At 35.2% G+C, this 19,368-nt stretch overlaps 3 protein-coding genes across 3 annotated transcripts; all 3 read right to left on the reverse strand.

Moving 5' to 3' along the window:
• Window positions 1-3,885: 3,885 nt before the first annotated feature.
• LOC115711504 (protein NUCLEAR FUSION DEFECTIVE 4-like) lies at window positions 3,886-6,691 on the reverse strand. Its single transcript, XM_061112070.1, has 3 exons — window positions 6,144-6,691; window positions 4,428-5,583; window positions 3,886-4,091 (listed from the first exon to the last, which is right to left on the reverse strand). The coding sequence occupies exons 1-2, from the start codon at window positions 6,612-6,614 to the stop codon at window positions 4,456-4,458; spliced, it is 1,599 nt and encodes a 532-aa protein (XP_060968053.1). The 5' UTR covers window positions 6,615-6,691; the 3' UTR covers window positions 3,886-4,091; window positions 4,428-4,455.
• Window positions 6,692-7,362: 671 nt separating this feature from the next.
• Window positions 7,363-10,569, reverse strand: LOC115711503 (uncharacterized). Its single transcript, XM_030639848.2, has 2 exons — window positions 9,839-10,569; window positions 7,363-8,998 (listed from the first exon to the last, which is right to left on the reverse strand). Exons 1-2 carry the CDS (start codon window positions 9,953-9,955, stop codon window positions 7,781-7,783), a joined length of 1,335 nt encoding a protein of 444 aa, XP_030495708.2. The 5' UTR covers window positions 9,956-10,569; the 3' UTR covers window positions 7,363-7,780.
• A 5,426-nt stretch (window positions 10,570-15,995) lies between these two features.
• LOC133035794 (small ribosomal subunit protein eS25-like) lies at window positions 15,996-17,626 on the reverse strand. The gene is made up of 3 exons (XM_061112071.1): window positions 17,253-17,626; window positions 16,749-17,138; window positions 15,996-16,284 (listed from the first exon to the last, which is right to left on the reverse strand). Exons 2-3 carry the CDS (start codon window positions 16,959-16,961, stop codon window positions 16,171-16,173), a joined length of 327 nt encoding a protein of 108 aa, XP_060968054.1. The 5' UTR covers window positions 16,962-17,138; window positions 17,253-17,626; the 3' UTR covers window positions 15,996-16,170.
• Window positions 17,627-19,368: the final 1,742 nt, after the last annotated feature.

The following is a 19,368-nucleotide window of genomic DNA, read 5'->3' on the forward strand; positions in this document are numbered from 1 at the left end:
ACCTGCAATGTGACAGATCAAATGTCCCTCGAGAAAAGTTCAACGATTAGACAGCAACATGTCATCGCAAGAACTAGGGGCATGATAGGAGAGCAATTCCCACAGTATTTCCTTGCATGATCGAAACTTGCGAGAAGGTGCGACCGAGATAGGGTCTAGTCGCACACTATGCATCGCATAGTAAAAAGAATAAAAGCGGGACGTAGAGAGAAGTTAGCACAGTCGAGACATATATCGAGTATATGTGATGACCCGGTGTTTCTCCCTCAAGCCTATGTAAAGACTGCATCTTTACCAGCATTTGGTCCGGATGATCAATGTGCACGACAACTCGACCAGAACCTGGGAGTTCTATGTTGTCAGCACACATGAATGCCCGATACGTGACCCGTTTAATCGCAGGCATTCCATGAGGTAAGAACCCCGAGAGGTTCACACATGAATGCTCGATACGCGACGCGTTTAATCGCAGGCATTCCATGAGGTAAGAACCCCGAGAGGTTCACACATGAATGCCCGATACGCGACCCATTTAGTCGCAGGCACTCCATGTAATAAGAACCCCGAGAGGTTCCTACACGAATGCTTGATATGCGACCCATTTAGTCGCAGGCATTCCATGTAATAAGAACCCCGAGAGGTTCGTACACAAATGCTTGATATGCAACCCATTTAGTCGCAGGCATTCCATGAAATAAGAACCCCGAGAGGTTCATACACGAATGCCCGATACGCGACCTGTTTAGTCGTAACCATTCCATGAGTTAAGAACCCTGAGAGGTTCGCACAACAAAACAAACCTCGAGAGGTTTGTGCATTTATTTGAACCCCGTAAGGTTCATACATCAGTGCAAACTCTGAGAAGTTCATGCATCAATTAGAACCTCACAAGGTTCATAAAAACCCCGATAGGTTCATACACCGATGAAAACCCCGCGAGGTCCATGCATCAATATGAACCACGAGCGGTTCACACATCCAAAAGAATCCCGCGAGATTCACATTTTTATTGTGCGATGGTCTTATAAGAAACCTGCGAGTTTAGATAACCAATCGAAAATGTGACGCACAACATGAATAAGGCATCATGATCTCCGACAAACGCGGGCTTGGACTATTTTTAGTTCTCCAGCACAGAGCAAGCTATACTGAAGAACTAGGGGCATGTGTTATAGGCATAAATCTACCCTCCCCGCGAGAAAGACTTGTCTATAGAGAACTCGCTGTATTGAAGGTGGCTCGCAATATTATAGTACTCGCGATCGAAAGAAAGGATCTCGCAATATTAACTTAAAGAGACCTCGCTATAGTAAGAAAGGCACACCTCGCATATTTGGTGAACTCGCAGTACTAATAGGGAAAGGTGCAAATACATACACCAATTAACGGAAGTCAACAGTCAAAACATTTAAGGAGCATTCATGACAAACGTTACATACATTTATAACCGTTGTAATTAATTTGATTAATAAGCATATTATTGTTATTATTTTGTAACGGTCTCATTATGGCCATTATTTGTAACCGATGCCTACTACCTATAAGTAGGGGCTTCTCCCTCCATTCAAAGGGGGGCTGATCTGAAGAAAGAAACAGAGCGAGAGTACTCTTTTCAACAGTGGATTAGGCAGGCCAAGCCCGAAGCTCCTGCTGAACCACTATATTTTTCTGTGTCTATTTTATACTATTCACAATACTCGCGTATATTATACACTATATTCTTTGAGTACTCGCCATTCTAAGTGAGTACTCGCATATCTATTTTTTGGTATCCAAGCAACCCTTGGATACTCGCACAAAACTGGTGTTGTCGAAATTTGCTCGACAACACATACATGTGTTGGTGCCAACACAATGACTTGGACTTCAAGTTCTTTGATGCGCTACAGGGTGAGGTGGAGGAGTATATCTGCAGGACCCATGCGACCCCTGCCAATACTCAAGGTACTACTGCTGATGGGGAGCTTGATGAAAAAGGAGAAGAGGCTACTTCTCACCCGGTCCCACGGTCTTGAGGAGAGGAGCATGGGAGAGCTGTGCCGTGATGGTAGTGCTTTTTCTCTTGGTGTGACACGTCATACAAGGAGTGGGGAACTCTCTTAATGCTTGACTTTGTGTCTTTATTGTTTTCCGAGAACACATTTATATTTGTGTCTCTTTTTGCTATATACACTTTTCTTAGTTGTGCATTGACACTTAAGTCCACATGAGTGGGTTTATTTATGTCCACTTGGCATGAAGTGCTTATTAGTTAGGACTAACAAGTCTTTTTCACATCTTTAGAACTTTTTAAGCGTATATAACTTAGTTTATTCCGTATCTTAGTGACTTTAGAACTTAAGTTTAATATATTTTTTTGCACTTATTTTATTTTGATACTTATTATCTTTGTAACACAGGGTATTTAAGATAACATTAATTGTTGCCAATGGTAACTTGCATTTTGCTAGTCCGAGCAAGTTATCGGCATGGACCTTAATACTTTGGGTACTCGATTTTAGCACGCAACCCACTTGTCAAAGTCTCAAATGTAGGCCATTTGAGATGTCTTTATTAAGTGGAATTTTTTGAGCTACGGCTCCTTGGAGCACCCTCACTTGACATTTTTAGGAAGCTTTGACTTATTTTTTTTTTTGAAGGTGAATCATATTTTGGGAGTCTTGGTACCCCAAAACCTAAAAACCCTAATGGGAGATCTACACTATCTTTTGGTGCCAAAAGATGGCACAGGTCGGCTAGGGCTTATGGGAAGCCCTTTATGGTGTTTCCTAGTTACTTTAGTCATATGAATACCAGAAAAATACTTTGGCCACATTAGTTCTTGGCCAATTGGTAGGAGGGACATGTGTCATCTTTTGGGACACAAAGATGGCACAGGTCAGCCATAGGTGTTCTACACCTCTTTGTGACTTTTCTCACTTGTATTTGATACTTTGATGTTGGAAATATATTTTGACCAAAGAAATTTCACTCCAATTAATATGGTCGAGCTGTGCCATCTTCTTGTGCAAAAAGATGGCACAGGTCAGATGGCACAGGTCGGCTAGGTGGTTTCTACACTGCTTGGTTTTAATATGTTGATGATGAAAAAGTATTTTGGGCACAAATGTCCTTCCCATTTGGTGTGGTCAACCTGTGCCACTCATTTGTGCACAAAGATGGCACAAGTCAACTAACATGATTCTTGGGTGAAAATAGTTTTTTTCACTTGTGTTGTACTCCTTGGTATTGAGGGACCACATTTAGACAAATCTTATTTGGTGTTTCGAAAGTAGAGACAAGTGCATCTTTTTATGCCAAAAGATGGCACAGGTCGGCCATGCATTATGGAGTGACCTTGTGCAATTTTAACTTTATATTCAAGTTTTAGTCATGATATGCCTAAATATGTCAAGTCCTTGTTAGTTTCCAGATTAAGGTTTCTAAGATAAAAATACTTGTGTAGGGCCATAAACCCTAAGTTAGGCACACTTGGGTGTGTAGGTCCCAACTCCAAATGGTTGATTAGTGTTTTCATAAGTTTCTTAAAAATGTCATGAAACTCTCAAATAGGATGTCTCAACTTATTTGGCCTTTATGAGTGTAAGTCAAAGTCGCGAGGTTGACTTTTTTGACTTCTCAAAAATTGAATATAACACATTAAATTTATTTTTTGTCATTTACTTTCTTATAAAAATATATGCAATTTTATTTTTTTTGGGTGAATTCTACTATTTTTATTATTTATCACAAAATCGCTATCATTTTCTAAATTTTAAAAGAAGAAAATTATTTTTCTAATTTTAATAATATTACTTTATTTATAATACACATCAAAATATTATATTTTAGATTATATCAGTCAATAAGTACAATATATATATATTTAAAAAAAAAATTATAAAATTTGGGCAAAACGCAACTTAATTCCTTGTTGATATAAAAACATATATGGGAGGAGATTAGTGACATATCAACAATTTGTTTTAATACAAATGAGATAATTTAACACATGCAAGCATGCATGCATATTTACACCGATTAACAATAGAGGTGTTGCCGTCACAATCTCAAGCATGGTTGAAGAATTTCCCAGGTCAATCATTTTGCAACTGCATAATTTGAGATACCTTAGTATAAGAGAGCTTGGATCTTGGTACTCTGAATCCATATGGATTTGTTATTCTATAATGGGTTAGTTTATCATAAAATTTACTAATGTCAAACAAACTAATATTAGTCAATCATTTCAGTTAATATTACTCTCTCAAGTTCAAAGACATAGATGATTGCAGTCTATTAGCCAAGGCAAATTTGCAATCTCTTTAAAAACTATTGATTATTGAGTAAATGAATTTTTGTTTCAGTTAAGAGTTAATTGTGTTTATACTATATTAAGAGATATCAAGCTGAAATAATTTTTGAGAAAGAGAGATTATAGCAATTACCTTCTTATTATTAGTAGCAGGAACCTCATTACTCCCTCAGAGAATGCATCATCAATCTTCTAACTATAACATGATTATAGAAATTTCTGGTCCTGAAAAACAAGCCTAAGGCAGCAAGGGATCCCACAAGGGTAGCAAATGCCATAATAAGAAAAGACAACATGAAACAATGTCTTCCAACACATGTATTTCCATCAGCTGATGCTTCTTTATCGTATATATACCCAATAACTCTAACAGAAAAGATGTAAGATCCAACCGGACTAGCAATGGTGATGGTATTGAATATAGTCCCCAGATGTGCCACTCCAAATATCTCAGAAGCAATTGTGGGCATCAATGACCATTGAGAGCCATAACAAACACCAACCAGTACCGAACCGATATATAGAGCACCAGGCAAACCAGAAGCAATCACTATATGTCCCACACTCATGGCTGCTAAAGTGATCACCATGAACAATGGCCTGGCCCATCCTCTGACATGCAAGATGTAGTCTGATACATAACCAGCTCCGAAACGGCCAAGAAAATTCCAAATGCTCCACAAAGAGACCAACGAACTTGTCTCAAAATTTCTGTAGCCGAGCGATCCTCCTATCTGACTAATGTTGTTTACTGTAGCCAGCCCTGATCCCAAACCACAAGCCATGGCAAGGAACAAAATCCAGAAGTCCACGGCCCGCATTGCTTGAAACAGGTTTAAGTTTTCTCCTGATTGCAAAGTCCTCTTATGATCAGCATCCATCTCTTGATTAGAGCTGCTAGGCATATCGTGATACTCAGCAGGATATTGTGTTCCATTACTATCGAACTCCATTTTCCAAGCTCTAATTGCAATGCAAATAGGGGAGCCAATCAATAAGATTAGCACAGCAAATGTGAAGGCACGAAGTATTGATCCAAGTGTAAGAACGTCACCTAATATAATGATGACCATAAGATAAGCAGCAAGAAGTAGAGCAATTAAGGAGAAACTATTGAGGTGCTTATTCTCATTGCCTTCATTTGTTTCATGAATCCTCACAAACCACATGAGCAATAAACAATTGATAGTTGGCAATAATGCCAGCATGAGAAGAAATGAAGTAGGTTTGTTATACAATATTGTTTGATAAACTTGAACTAATATTGCTCCACTCAGACCAAGAAACCCCTAAATAGAAAAAAAAAAACTTGTTAGTCATAAACAATTAGCGTGAGAAAACAACTTAAACATAGCTGATGTGTTAAAAATACACAGCTTAAAAAGAAGCACAAAATTGAATTGATTGGATTTCATTTCTGTATGTATTTTGGATTAATTAATCCAACCATCTAGAATTTGACTTTTTATATATATAAATATATATATATATATATATATATTTTTCTGCTCAGTATTAATTATCTGTAAATGTCCCACCTCACTCAATCTTTCTTCTTCATATTTTATTTTTTTATCTCTATAACATGGAGTCCAATCTTAATAAGGACTAAGCTTTATCTTACATTAAAATCGTTATGAGTTGGGGTGATTAAATATATGATTTGAAAGCAGAGAAAACAAAGCAAAAAAAGGCCCTTTTTATTCCAATAGCAACTTCTATAAAAAAATAATAAAATAAATTCACATAACTGGGTTCTCCACAAGAGAAAAAAAAAAAAAACGCAAAAACCTTCTCAAGAAACAAATACAAACAGAGCCGAAAAAAAAATACTGAAGTTTACTAGTACCTTCATGATACCAACTATGGTTCCACTATAACGAGGGAAGTTCCGAACACCGGTGACAACGTTGGCAGTATTGAAGAAGGACTGGGCATGGGCTGCCAGGAGCATGAAAAGGCACATGACCGGCACGTGAGGCCGGGGAATGAGGCCGGAGACAGCAGCCCACATAAGGAAATAGCCCAAAAAGCACTGGCCCGCCCCAACAAGGAGGACAAGCCAAGGCCCACGACGATAGAAGGAGGTAGTAGCAGTATCACAAGTAGCATAGGAGTAGAGAAGACCAGAGAGGAGGCCGCAATTGACACCGATGTCCTTGAAGACGGCGATGGTGTCGAGCGTTGACTGGTCGTAGTGTTGTGTAGTCTTGAGAGCCTGAGAGTAGATAGAGAAAGTGTAGAGCGAGCCACTCGTGGTTTGGATCCATAGGCTCGCCACTGTCGATACCCATTTGCTATTCAACACACTTTCTTCCATTTCTTCTTTTTTTTTTTCATTAGAGAGAGAGAGAAGTAAAGTACTAAACTAGTAAAGACTGCACAAACATTTTATTTTTTTTGGGAAGAAACAAACATTTCAATAATTTAGATATTTTCGTTGTGCTTTAAATAATTTACTACGTAATAATAAGTGTGAAACCTACAAACTAACTCACACCTGTCTGCTGATTCATTCTCTCTCTCTCTCTCTCTCTCTCTCTCTCTCTCTCTCTCTCTCTCTCTCTCTCTCTCTCTTTAAGATAAATTTAGTCTCTTTTTTGAAGAAACAGTTTTCAAATACTTTGTCAAATTTAATGTTGATATGCTCTGTAAATAGTCTTAAACTATATAAAAAAGATTCAGCAAAATTAATTTTACAACAACAAATACTGTAAATTACAATCATAAACTTGGATTTTTCCTTTTGAAAAAAAAAATGTTGGATTTTTCATGAAGCTTGTGTACAGATAAGAAATAATTTTTTTAAGAATATTTTTTAAAAATAAAATAAAAGATCAAATTTTTTTTTTAAAATAAGCAAAAGATCAATTTTGAAAATTGAGTCTTTGTTATGTTTTTTGCTTAACTAAGTCTTTGTTATTAAAATTATTATAAAAAGTTATAATTAGAAAATATAAGGAATAAATTAATAAATTATTTGTACGGATAGTTACTTTAGAATAAGAAAATTGAGAAGATAGAAGAAAAGGAATCTAGAGAGAGGACAAAGTAAAGGGAAAAAAAAAAACAAATGCTCATTTATTCAGAGTATAGTCTACAAAAACAAATCGTATAACTAGAGCTGTACTTAAAGATACGCACATAACAAATCCTACATCAAATGTGTACCTGGTAACAGCAACAACCTTAGCATAGTCCTGAACTCCTGGTCTGATATTCTAAAACCAGAATGACAAAAAAACCTTTTCATACTGAGACATAGAGAGCTTGACATGACCATATTCAACTCCAAGAAAAGCCAATTTCACAATAAACATTAACTGGTCCACACATGAGAAACCTTCACTCTCCTTTCAAACAATCACAAATTGTGAACACAATAAATCAATAAATAGCCATTTGTAGCACTAATAAATATGACCCCCTCTGCCAAGTACCAGCACTTTTTGCTTGCTACACAGCGAAGTTTATGTACATATTTGATCACTGCTGCAATTGTCTTGATGAACTCTGCAATCTTTTGAGAACAACCAACTTATAGAACCTTCTGGTTCTAAGGAACAATGCCAAACTAATTAAACACCCACCACAATTAACAGCAGCCATGATGAAAAAAGATGTCATGAAGCAATGAGTGCCAGTACAAATGTTTTCTGAAGCTTCTTTGTCGTATATATACCCAATTATTCTTACGGAATATATGTAAGATCCAACAGGGCTGGCTATGGCAATGGTGTTGAAAATAGTACCCATGTGTCTTATACCAAATATTTCTTTACAGATTGTTGGCATTAGTGACCACTGTGCACCATAACATATCCCCACCAAGATGGAGCCAACATACAGATTTCCCTGAACACCGGATGCTATGACAATGTGTCCAACAGCCATAATGGCTTGAGTGATGGCAATGAGCAGTGGCCTTGCCCACCCTCTTGTATGGAGCAAAAAATCTGACAAGTACCCTGCCCCAAGACGGCCAAGAAAATTCCATATACTCCACAGAGAGACAAAAGATGTTATCTCTAGTGTTGTATAGCCAAAAGAGTTCCCCAATTGATTCATGTTGTTTATGGTGGCCACACCAGCACCCATTCCACTAAACATAGCCAAAAACAACAACCAAAAGTTAACAGTACTTATTGCTTTCAAGAGGTTCATCTCTACTTCTTCTTCTTCATAATGTTGCAAAGTGGAATCTGAGGCAACCTTCACTTGACCCTGATCAGAAGTAGGTAGTTCTTCAGGATAATTTAAAGAACTTTCTTCATGAGCTGAGCTAGTTGATGATGTTGAAGCGAAAAACTTTTCGAGTAGTGGATTAGTATCAGTTGAAGATGTTGCTGCAGCTAGTTTTGACTCCTCACACTGTGCTTTGATTGCTATTCCAAGGGGAGAGCTCAAGAGAATCAAAAGAAGTACAAAAATAGATATGCGTGACCACATTGATAGAGTTAAGACATTTTCCAAGATTATTATTATCATGAGATAGACAACAATGACCAGAGCAACCACAGAGAAAGCATTCAGATACTTTCTCTCATCTCCTTTATTTGCTTCGTGGATTCTTACCAATGACATTAGTACCATGGAGACCAAAGTGGGCAAAAGAGCAAGCATAAGAAGAAAATTGCTTGGATTGTCTCTGCACAATATGTTATAAAATTGAACCTGTATTGCGCTACTAAGACCAAGAAAACCCTGTTACCAAGAAATAAAACGTACAATCATATTTCATATGTATTTCATTATCATTTCTACAACATGAATTATTCAGTAAAACAAAATGTAGACTAATCATGCAACAGAGCAAACAAAAGGTACTGTGATTTAAAACTAAAGGGCAATAAACATTTGAGACTTCTAATGAAAATCAAATATGTAACATTGAGAATGTCCTTAGTGTGAAATGAATTAGGAATAAAAACATGTTATGAGCCAAAATGTTTTGGTCTAGACTCTAGAGTGAAAAATAAAAGACATATCGATATCAGTTGCTGTGAAAACTAGAAAAACTAAACACGGCCACTAGAGTCTTGAGATGTAGGTGTAAGCTGTAGAAGGATACCAAACCCATCAATTCAAAATGGTACACATGTAACTGTAATTATCTAACATTTTCTCTTCAACTTGTCTGGGAAGAATTTTATAACAGCTGGTGCCTGGTGGATATTAATCCACAACCTAATTTTCTCTTGCTTGTAAGATTCATACTACACATTTCAAGTGGGCCACCATGACAGAGACTTGAAAAGAAAAGAAAAAGAGAAAATAATCACCACTTCTTTCTTTCTGAATATTTATTTTTTTGTGCCAACTACTTCTTTCGTATTGAAATTTAAGAAATAAACAAATAATAATCTTCAAAATTTCCAAACATATCCATGATCATTTTTTTTAGTCTTTCACTATCATTAGAAAAAAAAAAAAAAAAAAGGAATAACAACTTGGAAAGAACATTTAGTTGTAATAAATATAATTTAATAACAAAACCTATACCTATAGGGGATGGATGAAGACCAGGCCGAGTTATAAATTTACCTTCATTATACCGACGATGGTGCCACTATAACCAGAAAAATTGTGGGCTCCAGTGACGACATTAGTGGTGTTGAAGAATGTTTGGCCATGGGCCCCAAAGAACATGAACAAACACATAACGATGACTGGAGGTCGGGAAATGAGGCCGGCGATGGAGGCCTACATGAAGAAATAACCCACGAAGAATTGGGCAGCTCCAGTCGCCAGGACCACCCAAGGCCCGCTGAACCACCTGCCGAGGAACGAGGAACGCCATCGTTGCGTGGTAACGGCATCGTAGAGGAGACCGGATAAGATACCCGCGTTAGCACCGATGTCCTTGAAAACAGAGACGGTGTCGAGAGTTGATTGGTTGTAACCCTGGCTTGACTTGAGAGCGGAGGAGTAGATTCCGAAGGTGTACGATGCACCCACGATACACTGGATCCATATGCTGGCCGCTGTTGTCACCCACTTGTTGTTGAAACTGAGACGCCTCACCTCCACCATTTCATTCATTTTTTCTTTTCTTTCTTTCTTTTATTTGCAAATAATTGCAATGAAAAGGGGCTTTTATTCCCCATTCCTACGATAAAGAATAATAATTATAATATATTATACTTATTTTTTTCATAGAATATTTTATTTTATTTTATTTTTGAATTATTCAAAAACAGAACAAATACAAGGCAAAGACGAGTTACAAAAGCTAACCACAAAAACAAACTACCAATTACTGACTAAACTTTATACATAATTATCTTTCTTTGAAATAAGTCTTGTAGATTCCCAAACTCTCAACTTTTATCACATTTTCAATCTCCATATTAAGAACAACACTACATCACAAACAACATTAAATATTGTTAAAATTTGAGATAAGATAATGAAGTTTCATCTCAAAATTAATTGGTAATAGAAGGAGTAGTTCATTCATTTTATATTTGACAATTTATTTCTGTACATTAACAATGTAGGACTAACTCTATTATACCCTCCTCACGTTTGGACCTAAAAAGTGTGAGTATTACGAACGACTTTTAAGAGACCACAGGACCGAACGTGACATTTGAAAGAATCTCACAAGGCCAAATGTCGGGAAATTTATGGGTATACACGTCAAGAAATTTATGGATTTTGAAACAGGTCAAAGATCACAACACTGGAAACTGGCACACATTGGTCGAAAGGTCCCAAATAGAGGTTAAAGGGGAGACAGTGAAAGTATCTTTTTGGACCGGAAGCACTTTGGCTCACAACAGATCACAAACGGCTTTTTGTACCGGTAGTATTTGGGCTCACAACAGATCATAAGTGGCTCTCATACCATGTTAGAATTTGGGATAAGATGAATGAGGTTCCATCTCAAAACCAATTGACAATGGGAGGAGTAGCTCATTTATCTTATATGGCAATTTATTTTCACACATTAGCAATGTGGGATTAACTCTAATAAATATACAATCATTCATGTTCTTCCAAATCAAATAACATGCAGTAGCAATGACCGCATTTAGAATAGTTGAACTCATATCAACCTTGGGGGACAGATTCCTTTGTTGAAGCTCGTAGAGGTCCTTTGGCCAGTTTAGACTCCCCACCCAACTCTCTAAAATCCCAATTAGCTTTTTAGTAAAGAAGCAATCCATAAATAAATGATTGTGAGACTGAGAAAAGTCTACTCAAATGATCTCGAGTAAGAAGTTGATCATTAAAGATTTGCCAATAACTGAATCTATCTTTTGGGACAATAAGCTTATGCAAAACAGTAACATAATAAGAAACTTTAGTAGCCCCAATCAAAGCATTATAGAACATGTTAACCTTGAATTTACCTCCCTTAACAGCTTGCTTCAACATGTTCTCATTTGTCAAATTTGTTATCTTCAACATCTTCTTAAAGTACCAACTCGTATCATGTTTCATGGGGAAGGATTCTGACCCTTTAGGTAAATAGAATTAATCCATTTGACCTAAAGGTTATCTTGTTTGCTTGAAACACCCCACAAATACTTAGCAATCATAGTAGTGTTCCATTTCTTACCCTCTCGAAACCTAATGCATCCAATCTGTTTAGAAAGACAAACTTTTTCCCAGGAAAGGAGATGAAATTTGCTCCTATTACCATTTAAATCCCATAAAAAATCTTTACATCTCTTATCAATGGGAGCAATAATCTTCTGAGGTAAAATGAATAGGCTCATCTAGAACTTCAAATACCAAGCAAAACGGAGTGAATTAGTTGGGCACGACCAGCAAAAGAAAGACTTCTACTAGCTCATCCACTAAGCTTCAAGTTGAGTATATCTAAAAAAAATACCACAATTCAAGGCCTTCCATTTAGTAGGTCTTAGATGAACTCCCAAATACTTAAGAGGAAATGACCTCTCTTCCATTTGGGAAATCTCCAAGATCTTACTCTTACTCTCCTCTTAAACCTCCCCCCCCCCCCCCCCAAAAGATGTGAGATTTCTTTTTATTGGCAACAAGACCTGTTGCATTACAAAACTCTTGAAGAGCTTCAAAAACTAATTTCACGGAGTTCACATTTCCCTTGCAAAAAATCATGAGATCGATAAAGCAAAGATCGGTTAATCTCATATTCTTACAAAAAGGATAAAATCCAAATCCTTTTTTGTTCGAATAATGAGCTAACAATCTAGAAAGGTATTCTATTATTAAAACAAATAAAAGAGGAGATATAGGGCCACCTTACCGAAGACTTTTTTCCCCTTTAAAAGAGCCTTGTAATCTTCCATTAAGTAACAGAGAGTACTTAGTACCTCTTAAGCAGACAAGGATCCATTGAATAAATCTCGAGGGAAAGAAAAATTGTTTAGGAGATCTTCCACAAATTTCTAATCTACTGTATCATACGCCTTACTCAAGTCTATTTTCATTATACAATGAGTAAACACATTCTTCCTTGTATATCCTTTAAGAAGATCTTAAAATATTAGAATATTGTGGGCCAAAAGTTTATTTTTAACAAAAGCCCCATGATTGTTGCTTATTAGCTTCGGGAGGACTTCTGCCAATCTACTACAAATTATTTTGGATATACACTTATAAAGTGTGTTACAACAAGTTATTGGACGGTTTTCACTTGGCATCCTTAAGATTTTAAACCTTCAAAATAAGAGTGATCAAAGATTCATTCAAGGAAAAAGGCATGCAATCCTCCTCAAAGAAAGTCAAAATAGCCTTAGAAACTGTTGGAATATGTTTTACCAGGATCTAGATTTACTACCATGTATGTTATTTAACATCCTAAATATGAATCTCTAAAATAATGTAAATAAACACATATAAAGTTTTAGAAAACTTACAGTGGGTGCAGCGGAATAATAATGGCTCCTTCCGCTCAGATCTCTAACCCACCCTTGTATCCTGTCTGTAGCAGAGTATCACCAAGATCTGAGCCCGAATCTCCTTCTCTTGAATCCAGATTCTTCACAGCCTTACACACTATGATTGAGTACCACTTGATGCGTGTGGGCACTTACTCTATCACTCAAGGGTATGAAAATATGAAGAGAGGAAGAGAGAAGATTGGTTCGAAAATAGCAAGGAAGATGGCTCAGGAAATTTTGACTGAAGGCTTGAATTTCATCATCTTTTAGTGTGAACCATCACTATCTATTTATAGGCAACCACCTAGGTTTAAGTTAGAGTTATTGGGCATTAAAATATTGAAAAAATTAAATGGTAAAATAAGGGTAAGTGGTCGGTCATGGATATGTGGGCCCCCACTTTGCAATCTTGCCATTTTTCCAATTTTTCCTTATTTTCTCTAAAAAATGCCAATTTTCCCAATTCACCCACTTTAATGCCAAAACTATTTATTTAATAATTAAAATTAATTATCAAATAAAATTGCCATTTAATATATTATTAACTAGACTTAATAAAGTCTCTTAATTAATAAATAAACCCTAGAATCTCTTTTCTTCACATTTAAGCCCTTGCTTAGTGAAAATTCATAAATTAGACATAGTCTAACTTTAGAATTATAATTGATTAATTAAAATCAATTATCTGAGTCTTACAAGCAGTATGGTCTCAACTAGTATGGGGACCATGGGCCTATACAACCAAGCTTACAATAAGAAAAACTAGAATTTACCAAGTAAATTCCCTAACTTATTAATTCCTTATTGCATCCACCATAGAACTTGTAATTGCACTCTCAGTCATATAGAACGCTCTATATGTTCCACGATATAGATACGCTATAAACATTTAACCATCGTTCTAATCCTTATAATCAAAGATCCTCTATAGATGATTTACACCGAGTGGGGATAACTTTACCGTTTCACCCCTCAATGTATTTTATCCTTAAAACACTTAGCTTCCTATAAATGATATTTCAGTGAGCTAATATAATTACTGAAACAAGAGCTCTTCCATTTATCTCTATTAAGCCAAGCTCGAAGGAAATCATCGCTTCACTTCTATGTCTAGATAGAAGCTATAGATTCCATATCTATGTTTAGCGCTCCAACTCAATTGTACTATTATGTTCCCAAAATGTACGTATCACCTTGACCAAAAAGTAGGCTTAACTAACAAATCAAAGAACATGAATAGCACTCCTGAGATTGAACCTAAGCATGTCAGGATTAAGATCTTTTGATCTAAGATCAACCAGTGATATTGACTTGGTAAGATACAACGGTAAGATTATAATATCTTTACCAAGATCAATATCGGTCTCAATCCAATGTATACTCCATACATCTGAAACTAGCATACTTTGCCAATGTTCTGGAAAGAACATAACACTTATCCAAGGTGTAAGTACACTTTATCGCTAATTATCACATCAGTGTAAATTCAGTGCACTGATGAATCAGGGACATTGTCTTTTGAAGCATATAATCACAATCACATTCCACTATGTTGACATCAATGTAATTGTGAATAACTATATGTTTTGGACTTAACAAATTTTTTATATATTAAACCATAAACATGAATACTACATGTAAACATAAATAACTTCTAATCTTATATTAATAACAAATCAGATTAGATTGAAATGGGTTTTGTTTAGGGCATAAAATCCCAACAAACTCCCACTTGTACTAAGATAAAACAAGTAGTGCATTTCAATTAATCAATTGTCTTGATATCCAGATCAAGTGTAGTATATTTGACTAAACCCAAATTACAGGAACTGTAAGTTTGTGGTAAGCTACTGCTTTCTTCACCATTACTTCCTTTGTGTTCATTAAACATTATGCAACATTATAAACTATATGCATTACTGATCTAGGGATACTAAATTCTTTACTGCTTGTGAAGTGCATCTGAATATACAGAAGACAGATTTCTAATTCTATCCAAAATAGAATATAGATAACACAGTGTAGAACTTTCTTCAGTTGAATAACTTTCAGGTGTTTTCGAAACAACAAAGTTATTTATCTTCACTGATGGAGCTTAAATTATTATAGATGGGTTTTTACATCCTTCTAGAATAATTTCTCCACCCCCAGAGTAACTACCGTCTCAACACTACTAGAAAAATGGGTTTTAGTGACACACATTGAGTAACTCTAAATCTGTTTAGTGACACTTCAACGTGCGTCACTAATGAGGGTGACTAGAAAGATAGTTTTTAGTGACACTTCACACGTGTCACTGAACCTTTTTACATTCACTTTCTGCGCGTCACTATAGGCATATAGAGTCAGGTAAAAAGGTAATAGCCACACACATAAAGTGTCACTATATCTTTTTTTTTCTTTCTTTTATTTTTTATTAATGTGTATATGCTTTTTATATGTAAAAAAATTAATATTATTTTTTTAAAATTCGGATTATATATTATAAATTTATAAAAATAATTATATTAATAATACAATTTAATTAACTATATATTTATCAACTATAAATTAATATATTTTAATTTTAGTTATAAAATTATTAATAAACCAATATACATAAATATTATTTGATTTTATTCTATTTTAATTTAATTTTATATTATTAATAAATTGATAATATATTATTTTTTTTATATAATTCTAATTTTATATAAATTAATAATATATTAATTTTATATAATAAATTAATAATATATTATTTTTTAGATAGTAATTACCAGAATATTTGAACTCCTAAACAAAATTATAAAATACATACATTATACTTTATATCAAAATGTACATTTTTCAAATTAGTCCAATATTAATTTTCAAATCAATGAAGACAACGGGTTTTCTAAAATAGAGCTCTACTCATTCTAAAGTGAAACAACTCCACATAACAAAAAGTATAGTAACATTCAAACTAGGCAAACACATGATGATTTAAACTAAATAAGTTGGAACAAATAAGAAATCTTAGGTGTTTGTTGCTCTTGTGTAAATCTGCTGGCTTGCATGAGCAGACACCATCCTGATCAAACCTCTCGCCATCAAATCCTTTATAGCCTTCCTTACGAGTGATCCATTAATCTATAACACCAAACAAAATCCATATGAAACTTGTGGTAAAAGAAAAATTATCACAACATTGGAAAACATCTTTTTTAACAGAATTTCAATAATGTAGGTGTAATTCCTTAACACTAGACCGAATGGGAACAAACCAAGTAAAGTAGAATTATTAACAGACCCAAATAAAAACAAGAACTAGAGACCAGCAGGTTTAGGGAATACATTAACCAGAAATGTTACATGTAACATACAGTGATTTTGAAGCATTTATAAGCTAAACAACGAACTGTAACTTAATAGTTTAGTAATATATAGCATCTATTTTGGGAATCAGGGACTGCTTCGGATTCATCCTACAGAAAGTAATCTTTTGCAAAACGATTTAGAGCGCAGAAGATTTGAAAACTGTGAAATTGATGATAAAGAAACAAACAAAACCATTGGAATGAAACAGATTTTAAAATTAATAGATAAACAAGTACCCTCAAACGATCAGAAAGGATAGATGGGGTGATGAGCTTGTATTTTGGAGCCTCAGAAAGGAGCTTGTCGTAGGTAGCCTGGTCGAACAGCACCATGTTGTTAACCTTCTCCTTTTGCTTTCCCTTGCTCCACTTCTTTTTCTTCTGCTTGCCACCACCGGACTTGGCGGGCTTGGAGGATGGGGGAGGAGCCTTGTCCTTCTTCGGAGCCATTGTTTCGAATCAAAACGAAATATATCACAGCCAATATAAATAAAAAACAAATCAGAACATATAACAAAAAAAACCTGAAAAACTTAAAACAAATCAACCATAAATCTAGAACCACCACCTTCGGCCATTAACCCAAACCACCATCCTGGCGAAAAACCCCAAATTCCCTCGGTCCACCTACACAGCAAAAGAGAGAGAGAAACAGAGAGACAAACAAAACATCAAATAATCATACAAATAATAAAAAAAAATCAAATAAACAGAGAAGTAGAGAGAGCATCGCCATCTAGCCTGAGCAGGAGCTCCACGGGAAAGAAAAATAAAGAGGGGAAGAGAAGTGTGGTGCTGCGCTGAGAAGAGGAGAGATTGGGGCTTTGTTCTGGGCAGCAAGACGTCGAACTGAGAGGAGAGATTGGGGCTTCGAGGACTGAGGAGGGAAAGGCAGGCTTCGATTGAGAGAAAGAAGAGGCAGGCTTCGAACTGTTGTTGGTTGTCGGAGAAGAGGAGCAGTAGCTCCGATTGAGAGAAAGAAAGGGAGAGGCAGGCTTCGAATGTGAGAGAGAGAGAGAGAGAGAGAGAGAGAGAGAGAAAGAGGTATCGACTGAGAGAAAGAGAGAGAGGCTTCGATTGAGAAAGAGAGAGAGAACGACAATATTAGGGTTTCTCTTTTACTGAAGAGAGAGAGAGAGAGGCAGACCTTATTTTAGTTTATTTTTCATTTTGCTATTTTTTTTTAAGAAATAAACTCTCTTTTTATTATTTTTAAATTATTTTTTATTTACTATAATAGTTGTACTTTTTTTAAAAAAAAAAAATAGTTGTACTTTCTATTAAAAAAAATTAAGATTATGATATAGTGACGTGCCAAGTGAGTCGAGACATATATACCCAGTCACGCTTGGCGTGTCACTATAGACCAATATTTTTTAAATTAACAAAAATTAAATAATTTTGGGTTTTACTTTTTAGTGACACTCTATATTTTTAGTGACCCACAATACATGAGACTAACCCCAAATATTTAGAGTCTTATTGTGCATGTCACTAAAAATTACTCCTAACTTTTTAGTGACCCACATTTTTGTGCGTGTCACTAAATAGTGTCTCTAAAAGCCCAAATTGTAGTAGTGCGAATTGATTATGAGTTGGTGTAGATATGAGGATTCTAATATACACCCCTATCATCTAACATGTAGGTCACTTTCAGAGATTTCTTGACTGTCTCCTAATGTTCCTTTGTTTGATTACATCTTAGATAGCTCCCACTCAATAGTAGGAGTCTGGTTAAATTCATAGATAGAAGTACATTTAACCTCTTACTATTATTTTTCAAGGATATCTTGTTGTGACATATTATCTTAGTCTGAAACTGTAAGTTCCTTCTAGACTAAGTCATCAACATAGCAGTCTAGTATTAACATCAATGTAAAATACTTGCTTAAGATTAAGTAATCATTAGAAATACCATAAAATATTTCATGAGGATTAGGAATTTAGCCTAAGTCATTCGAATAGACTTGCAAATTCTCCTATCTTATCCTCAAAATTCTGATAAGTTATTTCTATCCATATGAATGGTTAGATTTACTTTCTCAATTGAATTCTAAAAGTCCTTTCATGATCATAACATAGTAATATCGCAAGTGTCATCCAAATGAAGATGGGCTTAGAATTTTAAGAGGCGTTTGGTTGGGATGAATGAAAATATAGGAATGGGAATAGGAATGGAATGGAATAAAATTTAAAATGCATAAAAAAATTGATAAAAAAATCATTAATTTTTTTTTCTTGTTACATTGGAATGGTCATTCCTTTTTTTTAAAAAAAAAAATGGAATAGTCATTCCACCAAAATGGTGAAAAGAGCATTCTATTGGAATGCTATTCCAATACTTTAAAATGCAACCAAACAAAGGAATGGAATAAAAATTGTTTCCTTTCCATTCCATTCCATTTCATTACCTCCAACCAAACGCCACTTTAAAATTCTCCCACTCATATAAGGTACTGTGATGCTATGACCAAGAACTTTATTGGTATCAATTACTATTACAGCAGTAATATATTAATTGGAACAAAAATGAAGATCAAGAATAAGTTCTAATAATTTTGCTAATTTTTTCATTATATTACATCCATGTTTAATCAAAATTTGTGTGCCATAGAGTACTGTGGTGTATTGAGTATAGTCTAGAGTTCAAAATGAACTACATATGTCAATAGCTTTATCCACCCCTAAGTGTTATAGAGATCATGTGGAGTTATGAATATAATCCAGAGTTCAATAGATATAAAAGATCGTTGAACTGCATATTATTCTTAATTTCTTCCACCCCTATCAGATCAAAAGATTCTTGTGTGTCATAGAGTACAATGGTGTATTGAGTATACTCTTGATTCTTGTGTCT

This window comes from Cannabis sativa, chromosome 3, assembly GCF_029168945.1.
Source record: "Cannabis sativa cultivar Pink pepper isolate KNU-18-1 chromosome 3, ASM2916894v1, whole genome shotgun sequence".
Classification (NCBI taxonomy): domain Eukaryota; kingdom Viridiplantae; phylum Streptophyta; class Magnoliopsida; order Rosales; family Cannabaceae; genus Cannabis; species Cannabis sativa.